This window comes from Puntigrus tetrazona, chromosome 11 (assembly GCF_018831695.1).
Source record: "Puntigrus tetrazona isolate hp1 chromosome 11, ASM1883169v1, whole genome shotgun sequence".
NCBI lineage: Eukaryota > Metazoa > Chordata > Actinopteri > Cypriniformes > Cyprinidae > Puntigrus > Puntigrus tetrazona.
This window is the reverse complement of record NC_056709.1, coordinates 13,698,072-13,711,824: the sequence shown is the minus strand read 5'-3', so window position 1 is coordinate 13,711,824 and position 13,753 is coordinate 13,698,072. Positions and strand designations below refer to the sequence as shown.

Sequence of the window (13,753 nt, the reverse complement as noted above, 5' to 3'; positions counted from 1 at the left end):
GCGGGGTATGGTAAGAGACAGTCGGATGGCGAGGTTGCGTACAATGAATGCGTACGCATGCAATGAAGAACTTACTTTTTATCAGTGATGTTGCATCCAACGACTTCTTCAGGGTCATTTTTGCTTCAAATAATAGTAATCCACAAGTCTCGGAAGAGCTCGGAAATATTAAAATCCAGTCAAAGCGCACTGGCAAAGTATAATCAAATGTCGCTCGAGTAAGTATTCCTTCGCTCGCGACGCCGCGTCTCTGAAGTTGTTTCTGCCGACTTTCAGCGAAACCGTCGCTTTATACCGCTTTCGGGTGGGTGTGGCTTGTCGCGTCGCTCGCCCTTCTCATTGGCCGGATATATTCCACAAGCGTCTCGCTCTCGCCCTGCCATTGGTGATGGGGGGAACTCCTGCCAGACCCCACGTGGGCCGATTCGGGAATATTTGGCCGAACGGCGAGTACAACGTGCACCCAGCAGCTTTCAATTTGTTTGTACCCTGTCCGATGGAATTTCCTCATGGAAATGATGGAGTTTCCTGATCTTTCGATGCGCATGTCTAAAACTTTCGCATCATGTACAAAACTAAATAAGTAAATAAAGCCGAAACTTTAAGCGGTGCTCGTTCGCATTCGGCGTTGAATCGCATGGAAATAAACAGCGATCGCATCGTGTTTCTGACTAATGCACGGCCGCGTTCTGAAATTGGCCGAACTTGCATTGACTCGTGACTCCCGATTCTCGTGCACGGTCAAGATGATGCATTGAAATCGACGGCATCTATCTCTTGCAGAAGTCGCCGCTGTTTCGCTCTGCAGAGGCTCTAGAAGGCCGTAGAGTTTCTGTCTCCTTGTTACCTGGAACTTTCATCACCCAGGCTGTTCCAGTTCCACCGGCTAATTATAGACGGTACAGTCACAGGATCAGAGCTGTTGATGTTGTCATGGGACCTTGTTGTGCTTGGGTTACGAAACCCGTCTGCATAAACACGGGTCAGCGTCTTAAGGAACTGAATTGTTTTCTTCGATTTACTTTCCTCGATAAAAACGCCTGCCCAACTACAACTTAGACATGCCTTGCGTTTAAAGTGCGTTTTAAAAGAATCGCAAATTGCTTTTAAAATAAGTCACATAATCAATAACTTGCATCATTAATCTCAACCCTACGCTGCAAGTCTCAAACCCAATTGAACCAGTTCTAACGCGCCACCTGCCGTCAAACGCGCATAAGAAGACTTGCAAGTAAATATAATTTTGATATAAGCTGCAATATGATATAAATGACATAACTATGCTATTTAAAATGTTGAAATCGATCAAGTGTGCCGTTACGAAGCCCGAGCTAAAGCGTTTGGTGCACCAGCAAAAACATCTTCTATCAGCGACCGCCACCTGTTGGTGAGGATATGTCACGGCAGTGTTATCGTAAAATGACACATCCGTGCATTTCTGGGGTAAAATGATTAAACGCTTGTAAAGTTTTTGCATTTTTTAACCTTTTCGTGCCCCACGGTGATATAATCGTCCATTCATTTAATTTTGCGCATCGCTCAACCGCTCATAAATCGATACCTGAGCGCAGAAACAGTTTTTTTTACATTGTGGCTTGCGTTAACTGCTTGCATCTTTGTCTTATTTCAAGCGCACCTCGCTTCGTGCACGCATCTTGTTTCGTGCTTGTGAAAAAAATCGCGAAAATGCTCATCGGTATTCATCAGCGCACAGCTCTGATTCCGGTCGCTTGCATCTACAAAGGCAACAGTTACTCTAATTACAATGTGCTTGAGCACACGTTATCCAGAGCGTGTTTATTGGCCGCGGGTAGCGTTAGGTAATTAGCGGGACTGCGGATCGCCTGGTCGTCCTCTCGTACGTGAGGAAAAACTAGTCGTTGACACGAAGGTAACAGCCCTAATATACAGGAAGCCTGGTAGGGGGGTCGGCTGCGGCCCTGCACTACCGTCTCACGGATCCCCCGTGGTACCCATTCATTTGGAATACACTTTGCCCTTAATCTTGACACCTCATCCCTCACCAGTACACACGCACGTCGGGTCAAAGGCACGTTTGCATAAAGTCTACAAGGTCTCCAAAAGCCCACGGCTTACAAAGTAATTAGCACGCCCATTAAACGTTTATTAAGGTCTTGGGAAAAGAGGCTACGTGCAAGGGAGTCGTGCACGTGACATGCAGCGGCGTGAATATGTAATTTGTAAAAGTGGCATTGGTTTTAATTTAATCTTTCATTTTAAATCGAAATATTCCTAAACGCGTTAGCTGTACGAAACGTCTAATTGCCAGATGCATGTAAAGTAGCGTTTGTGCGTAAAGCCTGTCGTAAAATATTTTTGATACGATTGTGTTTTTAAGTTACAAAATTAAATTAGCCTACTTTCACTATAGAAGAACGGACCTTATCATCTATTATCAACTGTTTACGCTGTGAAATTAATCTCTCGCATATGCACTTTTTGTTTTCCTAGTAAGAAAACTCGAAAGAGAGCGGAGCGGTTCAGCGATGACTCACACGGACGCCTCTTATTGGCCACTGCGTTTATAAACTCAACAGAGTCGCGTGTGATTGGTTATAATCCAATCACAATTCGCCCTAAAATCTAAGGAGGCACGTGCTTCTGGCTAAGTGCGATTGGATAATTGAGCGTGAATAACATGGCTAGGGTGATTTCTATTTGTGGTGGTTACAACAAAAAATATTTTTTATTGACATTAATTTATGCCCCCAAACGTCACTTTGCGTTCAGCGCATGCGCATGTAGCCTGTTTATTTATACTATAGTTTGTATGTATAAAATGTGTTTTAAAAAGCTAAAAGATTAAAAAAATAATAATTAATTTATGCTTCGGAGCATGCACGACGTCGCCCAGTAGACCTCGTTTTCGGTGGTGACGTAAAGACGTATAAATCAGTATTTTAAAAAGCATCACCTGTCTCCAGGTGATGTGTGGCGCTATTCGGGGGAACGTCAGGTAGGCCGTTTAACAGCTAATTAGCACACACTTTTAACGTTTAGTTTCGTCGGTGTGAGTAAGAACAGAAAATGTGCCAACAGCATGTCCTCACCCGGTTTTACTGACATCTTTCATTGCGAAGACACTCAGCAGTCAAAGGGGCCGCTCTCATACATTGATGATGGGCTAAACGATAGTTTGGATGGGTACGTTCATGGATGTTTTTACAAATATATCGAAATAACTAGCTTCTACATTTTAATGCAAAAATCCACTCAGGGTAGCTTTTAAACAGACAGTACGCCAATTCCAAGTGTTTGTTTTTATGTCATATTAAACTACTTTTTTTATTTTTATTTAGGAGTTCAACTGAGGCTGACTGATGTCTTCGAGGAGGATTTCTGTGAGGGTGATCTCTGGATTCCTCCCAATGATGATTTGACGCACAAAATTGCTGCCCAGCTGAGAACTACCTTTCTGACCAGAATCTGGCAGATGATGCTTTTCTCCTCAAACATGTTCAAAAGAAACAAGATGGAGTTACGTCAGTTTAAAAGCTGCTGACGTCTTTCAAGAAGGTGAGATCAAATAACCAACAACATCTTGATCTGATGTTGAAGTAAACTGTTGGATATCCAATTTTTTGAATATGATTTGACAGAAATATTAAACAGGTTATACTTTGTACACTTCTTCATACATATTTTTTTTTTTCTCTTATATATTTCTTACATGTTGTTTCCTATTCCTTTTTTATCTCCTTATTATTTTTTTATTTTTTTTCCTTTAAGTTTTTCGGCGCTGTACGGTTTGTTGTAAAAAGCATTTCACTGCATGTATGTGAAAAATATATATATATATATATATATATATATTTTATTTTAATTAACTGACATACTATTAAATGACCAAACTGCTGAAGTACTCAGTTTAGTAACTTCATAATTCGCTAATAATCTCACAATTCACGCTATATATCAAAACTCATCACAAAGTAGCTTTTCATATAGACTGGAGACAATAGATCCTAATATATAGATGCATGTGCAAATAAAATACCATTAAGGTAACTTAACTTAACTAAATATGTAACCTAAAACATACTTAATTAGAAAAAATGTACACCGTGAATAAGATGATTGTTCTGCAGCCATGACATTTACCAGTTAACCATTTCTTATAGCTAACATTAAAATGACTGGTGTTTTCATAGATTAAGGATCTGGCGCGTGACTGGCGCACTGCGCTTGCGGCTGCAAGAAGGTCTCCGCAGCTGGAAGTGAACGAGATGGCGACCAAAGTGCGGCGAAGGACCCGGTACCCGACTGGCTCCTGTGCATTCCCACGAGCAAGCTGCTTCTGGCCTGGAACTTCCTAGACGGCGCAGGGCCGGTCAAAGACGAGGTAAACGGCTCGCGGGCGTGGAGCAGCTAGGCATCATGGAAGCACGCGATGCGCGTGTTCTCTCTCCTACGGCACCATCTCATCTCTCCGCATCCTGCGGCCGGAAAAGAGATCCCACGGGTTGAAGCGCTACACTAAGAAGCACCTGGAGCTGGGGCGTGGCGTGTGCTGTGGTGGAGTACGAGAGTATCTGGAGGCGCGCGCGCAGGGCCTGCTGAAGCCCTGAAGGCGGAAGAGCAGCAGCAGGGGAGGAAGGGGCGTCTGCGTGGTCCTGCTGGGAAGCCGCGGCACCCGTGGCCGGGATGGAGTCAGGGTCTAGCGGAGGAAGAGTCCGAAGAAGGCGTCGGACGGCGAGAGTTCGAAAAAGCCGAACAGGAAGTCCAGGCGCTTCCTGTATTCTCTGGAGGATTCGGCTGTTTGCAGCTCTTGAGTCCGGACTTCGCCCCTGCTTCGCCCCGGCCCATCCGCAGGGTCTCCCGTCCTCAAGCCCTCTACGGCAGCCCCCTCGCCGTCCCGCGAATATCGCCTTTCCGCTCGGACCCGTACAGGAATCCCCTGGGCAGTCCCGTAGGAAGCCCTCTCCTGCCTCGTAAGCTTTTTTCCTTGCGGTCCACGTGACCTCTCCTCTGGCGCCCATCCGTTCAGCAGCTCGCCCGCCGGAGCTGGTTCGTACTCCTCCGGCAGACACAAGGGCTCGGGTGAGCTCTCCCAAGACGACTCGGTCTTCGCCGGCAGCCCCTGGGTCCAGAGACGCAAGCACGCCGCCCAGGTCATTCAGCCCGAGATGGGCGACTCCGCGGCACCCGTTCAGACGAGCGTCTCGGTCGTTCGCCAGCCTGTCGGCCCAGCGGGACCAGAGGCTTTCATAACTGCATCGGTCGAGGGAAGGTGCTGCTACCACACTGAAGAAGGTGCACTACAAGGTCTTTTTCCTCACTCGGTCTGTATGAGAGCGGTGCAACAGAAGTACTTTTAAAGCAACGTGATTTCCTGTTAGTGAAAATGGAAATAATGTAAAAGAAAAAAAAAGTAATTATTGAAATAAAGATGAATTTGTACTCTAATTTTAGCGAATGCAGCGTTATTTGAATTATGCCCTGCATAGCCCTTTTTTGGTAGCATCACAATTAGTTTATAGATAGTTGTGTTATTAATAATCCTTATCTATCAGTTTGACCGAATGAGCTACAAAATGACTTTATTAATGCATGTTTACCGGGATGTTTCTAAAGCATCTGTTAAAAAGATGGAAATATTACCATTTAATGTTCTGGTTAAGTGAACATTTTTGATTTAATGCAACCTTGTAACCTGTTGTGGTTCACCATTGACTTCCATAGGAGGAAAAAAAAAAAGGGATTAGATTCAACGGTTGTTCAAAAGTGACCCAAAACAACCCGTTTTTTCCAAAAATAGGAAGTTACTCCCAATAAAGCGTCAGGAAAACGTATACACTTCGGGTGTTTAGCGCTGAAGAATAACAAAATAATTTATTAGAATTTTTCAGAATAAATAATCCCATCGAGCGAGTAACTGTCTGTCTCTTAGGCACTGCTTTACTTTTTATCTGTAGAGGAAAAAAATGTCAGCAAACACACTTCTGTACCGGGCACTAGCAAGACAGATATGGCATGCCCGATATATGTAACATGCTGCAGATCAAAACCACGTGTGACTCTTAAAACGAACACGAAAATATTGTGTAACCGTCGCATCTTGACAGGGCGCACGACACTGTACATGAATAATGCCCCATCATCGATGCACGCTCGCCAACATTATGGCTCCCCTCCATCTGGCAACATGGCAGAATATGACAGGCTTGCATAGACTTGATTTAGCTAGGCGAATTAAATAAAACGAAAGGCCTATACCATATCTATATGCATCGGCATCACATTAGAACCGAAATAACAGCTGTTCTATGTGTACATAATTCATTCAACCCAGGAAACGGCTATAGAAGATATTCAACAACAACAACAAAAAGTTTTTTTCTGATTTCTCAACCACGAGCCTGTCGACGCAACAGCTTTAGCTCGCTCGGTTTATCTGGTAATGCTCTATTTTAGGAGCGAACCGTTTTTTTGAGGGAGGCTCTCAGAGAACAACTTCGCTGCATAGATCATTTAATTACATGCATGCACCTTTAATTACAGCGCAGCACGAGCAGCAGCCTGGAGCACAGCCGCACAATGGTGGTCTCGTGGGTTACTCCGTTATTAGGAATATTTATAAACCTCATAAACGCTAATAAAAAAAAAGGGGTTTTAATACCTAATGCATTACATTTATTTTGTAAAAATGCGTCCACAAGAAGTTGTATATACATAAATAACATTTAATAAAAATGCACAGTTAAAGGGATAGCTCATCCATCCCAAAATGTCAAAAAAATTTGAACTAATATAAAAGCAAATATCAAAATAAAATATTTAACGGTAGGGTTTGCATGATCTGCTGTATATTCGTATTTCTGAGAAAAAGCCTGATGATAATTAGGTAACACAAGCAGCTCTGAAATTGTTTAGGCACCGACTTATCTGAAAGAAAAACGTAACCATTTAAATTCACATTATATCCTCTGTAGAACCAAAAAAGTCTCTCGTCCAATGGACTCTTAAAATTAAACTATGTGAAAGTTATACAGGTTTAGAACCATTTGAACCTTCCAGTATAAGCAAGTAGTGTATTATGTTGCATTTTAATACGGGGGTTTGAGACCAAGGGTCAAACTTATGATATAAACCTATTTGACAGCAGCACATGGCATACAGTGGATAGCACCGGGTCTAAATCATCTAAATCCGTCGTTTGAACCGCTGAAATTGCTCACTGAGAGGCTCCGACAAAACAGTACATCACATCTCCGAGACATTTCCCCAGACGCTCTTTTTATGGTAACAAATAAAATTGCAGGTGGACTCCATGTAACGGTTAATTCCAATGCAAATGTTAAAAAGAAAAAAAACATTCTTCTCTAATATTCATGTAACACGATAAATCCATACGGTAAATATATTTTTAAAAAATTATTAATTCACTACCGAGAAACGACGCAGTCTGAGGGATAAACCTAAAAGACATGTGGCATACTTGCACGAATGACCAGGCGTTTGCTCTTTACAGCAGCATCCCATTCGCGCTCCGCTAACCCGTGTTATGATACAACAAGATGTTCTACCAGACGCTGAACCAACGGTGACCGCCGGGAACACGCAGGCTGCTGAACCTGAGATGTGGAGCAGTTGAACTGAGACTCTCATACGGTGGTCCCAAACACAACCCCGTCTAATTCCTGATCGTCGGAGTCGTCCTCGCTGAGGGAGAAGTCTTTGTGGTTGGACAGACGGCTGGGGCTGGATTCTCCGTCCATGAGAGAGCTGTTGGTCGTGGGCTTCCCCAAGTCACCGACGGGCCCCATCCTCTCCGCCTCGGCCATCTGAGCCAGCATGCTGTCCAACAACGGACGGCTTTTGCAAATGTTGTCCAGCAGCTGACATCGGTGTTGGAGCTGTCCGATTAGAGAGTCTTTCTCCTTAATTGTTTGGTTGAGTTTATGGATGGATTCCTCTGATTGACAGAGCTTCTCGTGGAGGAAGAAAATCTCTCTACGTCACAAATAAAGAAGAATTAGCCTGCAGTTAATTAGTTGCACCAATCAGAATATATTCAGTCATTAGTTTGCGAACAATTATTTTTACGCTGGACCACTGATTTATCAATATTTTTGGGTTCTGATTATAGACATAATGGAAAAGAAAAAAAAAATGTTGCCATTACATAAAATAACAAGGAAATGTTACATTTAACTCCTCTAGAGTACATATATATATATATATATACACACACACACACACACACACATATATATATATATATACACACACACACACACACACACATATATATACACACACACACACACACACACACATATATATATATACACATACACATACACACACATATACATATATACACATACACATATACACATATACACATATACATATATATATATATATACATATATACATATATACATATACATATATACACATACACACATATATACATACACATGTATATATACACACATACACACATATACACACACACACTTATAACACACACGCACGCACACACACATATACACATGTATATATACACACATACATACATACATATACACATACATATCAAAACTAAAATATGCTGACGTTAAAATTAATATTGATAAGTGGGGGAAAATAAAATAACATTGAAATAGCAATAGAATACATTAACTTCATCACATTGCTAATAGCATAAGCATCAATGATTCGCATTTGTAGTCTAATCTAGAGAGATAATTCACCTCAAAACATTTATGCAGATTTGGAACGACTTGAGGGAGAGTAAAAAAAAAAAAAAAAAAAGTTTTGTTCTGCAAAAACTATCTATACAGTGACACCAAAAACCAATCTGATGTCTTTTTGAACAGCTGCTATATTAAGACTATAGTGGTTGTTTGACGTGTCTGTCAAGTGAACTTAAAATGCTTAAAAACAATCTCTTTTTAAAATGTACGTTTGACTACAGATGCTAAAGTAATTCTAAGCCCAGAACTTCTTCAAGCATCTGATAAACGCATCCATCATTAAGATGTTTTTAACTTTAAACACGCTGTTATTGTTGAGACCTAAGCAAGAGAAATAGCCTATGCACAGGTCAAGCAACTTTTATAGGCAAAACTAATTACAAACTAATTTACGGTTGGTTTGTGTGGCGAGATGACTGACATGTTCCACTAGAGGATTTTTTATAGCCTGAAGCGAAGGTTTAAAGTTAAAAATAGTTTCAGTGGTGGATTTATTTCTTACAAACATGTTTTTATCAGCTGTTTGGACTCTCATCCTGACGGCACCCATTCGCTGCAGAGCATCCATTAGCAAGCAAGTGACGGAATGCTACATTTCTTTAAATCTAAACCCCTTTTTAATTTGGGACCGATTCCTTTAATACTTCCAAGGATTTTAATACTACACGCTTGTGAGAAACCTGTTTGAAACAGCAACCTGCCCATCATCCCTCCGTCATTAACAATAGCCCGCCCATCACAACATTACCAGTTCTTTTCTGATTGGTTAACAAATGCGGGCCAGTCTACTTTGCTTTTTAAACGGTCTATAGCTGCCAGGTGCGTTTTCTTAAACCACCGTATCCAGTAATATCTGTTACACTTTACGTCAAGGACACGTTTAATGCAAAACTTGCTTTCAGTAGCTCAATCGAGCTTTCCGGTGAATCGCAGACGTGGTTTGGACATCAAAAAATGCAATATTATGCATCTACTGAACAATGTGATGGTGTTAAGGTGTTAGGCTAAAAAAAAATCGGATTGCCATCATGCCGTTCCAATCCCGTGACGCCTTATACACAAAAATACATGTTTTATGAAACCCGATGGCTCTCTGACGCTGCATAGACAGCAACAAATCAGTAAAATAGCCCATTGTGATAACTGTAATTTTACAAAGCTACATGATATGAAAAAGCTATGTTTACATCAACATGCACTTCATTCTCACCAGTACAAAACACATTATATATATATATATATATATATATATATATATATATCACCCTCCTGGAGCATTACATTTCACCTACTACTACACTTATACAACTTGACCAATATTCTTAATTGTTTTATTTAACTCCAGATGCACAAAAGAGCGTTTCAGAAATTATATCAGCAGTCAGTCTCAAATTAGAAGTATCCTTAAGAGGCGATATGATTCTTTTGTAAACAAAAACCGCTTTATTTCGTCTCACGCAAAGAGCTGTCGAATCGAGTCATTATTTCCGTTTCCTCTGCGCGCAAAAAGACCGTTATTATCGTCTGTGAAGGGTCAGAGAGCTTTGGGATTTCACCGAACACAAAAAACGCGCGGGATCGGAACGGGAATCAACGGCAGACTCGTCGTTTTTGGACGGACTGTCCCTTTAAGAGGAGCAAACGCATTCTTTCCCCTACTTGTCCTTGGCCTCCGTGATTTCCTGCGCGGTGGCTCTCAGCTGCTCGTCTTTGCGGATGAGGCTCTCCGCCTGCTCCCGCACGGTCTTCTCCGCGTCCCCCAGCCTCTGCTCCAGGTCCGCGACCCGCCTGTGGAGCGCCGCCAGGTGCGCGTTCGCCTCTTATCTGCACCGGCGACGGGGACGACATGCTCGGGAGGCGGAAGACAAAAAGCGGCGGTCCGGTAGGCGCGCTCTCTCTCACCCGCGACGACGGCGCGCCGCCGGGCTGCTCATCTTCCGCGGGTCCGGAGTGAACGATGCTGAACTCCCTCTCTCTCGATCTCAGCATGCGTGACGCTACAGCGGTCTGCTTCGGGAAGTCTCCGCGCCCGCGTGCAGCGACGGACCTCAGCGCGCGGTTACCTTTGCGACATTATCCTGTTTAGGCAGGTGTTACGGTTTGCGTTGTTTTGCAGTCAGCTGACGTGTCGTCCGCGACAACTTCATAGCAACCTGTGGCTGCCGACCCGGAAGTGATAGTCGGGAGCCGCTGGCCAATCAGAGTCGCCGAAACAGAGAGGCAGCCGTGATTACAAAATGCACTTTCCTTGCGAGGCTCCAAATATAGTATCTTTCGATTGTTAATATTTTTTTAATAATAAAAATAATAATAGTAACTGTGTACTAATGAGTTTTTATAATATACCGGTTTCATTTAGTCTGCCTTTTTGTAAAAAAAAAAAAAAAAAGAAAACGAAATAAATAAAGAAAGCGTAGCTGTGATTGTATCAATAATTACAAATAACACAAAAATGATACAATTAAGTGATTTAAAGAGAAGCTTACATAAATTACCCACAGTTACCCAAAGGGAAATTCATGGAAATTCGGGTTCATACAGGGAAATATATGTATATATTTAAGCTATTTATTTATTTTATGTTCCATTAAAAATAAATAAATATTGTTATAAATGTTATATAAATGTATGCTATTAGACTAGTATATTTATAGTTTGTTTTTACAGATGAATTGCAAGATAAAACCAGCAATTTTATTATATATATTAGTATGTTATACATTAGTTATTACCTGTAGTTATGCATAACATTACATCACAAGATCATAGTTCTTTTAGTATCACTAAAATATTATTATGGATTATGCTCTTTGTTAATATTTTAAGATATAGATTTTATTTTATGTAGATTTTAAAAAAATGTTATTTATGCCATTTGATCACTTTTTGTTGTTTTAAAATGTTTATTACTTTTTATTAAGTATATATATATATATATATATATATATATATATATATACATACATACATACATATATATATATATATATATATATATATATATATATATATATATATATATATATAGTTCAATTAACTTTTTATGATTTAAATTGTAGTACACTGGGATGGCATTGATCGTAGTTCCACGCCACGCCGACGGGGGGCGAAACGCCCTTGAACGCCACTAGATCCACAAAAGTATTAGATGAATGAGGTCACGAAGAAACTTTACCTCAAAAGATACATTTTAGATGTAGCAGCAATATTTTAAAGAAACTAAACCGAGTGAGAGCCTTAGAGGATACGGTGCGTTTTCACGCTCCACAGCAGTTGGTGGCGGTATCGCACAGTTTGTTGCGCGCCAACGACCAGCAAACTCAAGAAGAAGAACTCTCGCGATATCCAAGTCGTGTCCTTGGTGCAGAAATGGGCTACTGGGAGCTGGAAGAGGGCAAAGACTGCGTTGCCAAAACATGGATCACCACAAAAATAGCCACTGCTATCGGTTAGTCTGTCGGATGTTTATATTCTAGGGTTTCTGACGGATCCGTTGAGCGTGTTTTTATAACGTTAGCGTTGTTTATGCGCTCTAAAGGCTAAGCTGTTAGCATGAACGCTAGCTTGTGAAGTAACATATCGGCTTATTTATGTCTGTTTGTTAGTTTATCTATCTATCTATAAAGTGGCGTCAGCGTGAAAAATTACATCCAGGGCTGCCATTACTCTCCAATCTTTGATTTGTTTCATACCTGCTTGCGTTGTTCGTATGGCTCTTATAATGATGCAGATGTCACCGGACACGATCTGCTTTAATAAACACAGTTTCGTGTGCCTTACTATTATTATTATTGTTGTTGTTGTTCTGCAGGGCTGGTAGGTTCTGCCTACCACACTGTGACTTTTCCACCTGAGACAGCTGTTGAGGCTCTGACCAGAGCAGCATCAGGCACTCTCACTATGGGTAAGAGAAAGAAGCCGTGGTCCTCTTCATGGTACAGGATCGATCTCCCAAATTGCATAAAAATCTATGATACTAAAATAAATTTAAGCGTATAACTCGTTAACTTAATATAAACTGCCAATTTGGGACATGCATCTGTAACGGAATGCACTTTGCAGCGGTTGCACCATGTGATATTTGGTCGCACTCAAAAAGTGCAGAGATAATGTGAAATGAATATTTTTAGAGAATTTAAAGTTGGTACATATGTTGTTAAATATGTCATCTTTTATGCATTTAAACCTATTGTTAACTGATAAAACGCAATTGAAAATGAAAGTATGTTTTCCATTGAACTAATTTCTTTGCATACAGGAAATTTTAGAAGTCACGTCATTGGCACATACATAAATATACATGTATATAGGTGTATGTGTGTGTGCATATATATATATATATATATATATATATATATATATATATATATATATATATATATATATATATATATATATATATATATATGTATGTCGATGACATGACATCTACATTTTCTGCATGTGTATATGTAAAGAAATTAGTTGAATGGGAAAATGTACTTAAATGTTGTGAACCTCATGAGGAAAAATGCATAAAATTTACCCTCTGAGTTCCCCTAAATTTCTGGATCTGAGCGCGAGAGATCCAGGTCATCTGTTTTGTTGAAAGACTTCAGCTGTGTCTGAAATAGCATGCTATAATCTATGTAGAATGAATGAAACTCAGGACGTACTACATTCATCACGAGACCTACTAGTGTCAGTGTCGTCTTTGTGATTCACCTTCATCTTCTACCAATTGTTGCCATAGTAGCACTCGATACAAAATTGAATAAAAAGTAAAAATACTGTCTTTATAGTTGCTTGCGTTGGCCTTGTTACGGTAGATCATTGGAATGATTCGAGTTGAAGTCGATTATATAACACATCGGTAATTTATTTCCTGTTCTCGACCCTTTAAGCTGCCATGGGCGCCATCTTTGGAGTAGCCACTTGTCTAAGCGCCGCATGCCAGAGACGCACCGGACAGCCCAACCAACTATTTCATTGGTGGATGTGCTTCGGGTGTTTTCCTCGGGCGCGAAATCACGTCACGATGTTCGTAA

General features: G+C 41.0%; 1 protein-coding gene and 1 pseudogene across 1 annotated transcript; one reads left to right on the top strand and one right to left on the bottom strand.

The window, feature by feature from the left end:
• Nucleotides 1–1,569: 1,569 nt before the first annotated feature.
• Nucleotides 1,570–5,427, top strand: LOC122353913 (annotated as a pseudogene).
• A 1,422-nt stretch (nucleotides 5,428–6,849) lies between these two features.
• Nucleotides 6,850–10,590, bottom strand: LOC122353915 (vimentin-type intermediate filament-associated coiled-coil protein-like). The gene is given in 3 exon segments (XM_043251818.1): nucleotides 6,850–7,974; nucleotides 10,386–10,547; nucleotides 10,549–10,590. Coding segments are annotated over 3 exon segments (537 nt in total). The 5' UTR covers nucleotides 10,575–10,590; the 3' UTR covers nucleotides 6,850–7,625.
• Nucleotides 10,591–13,753: the final 3,163 nt, after the last annotated feature.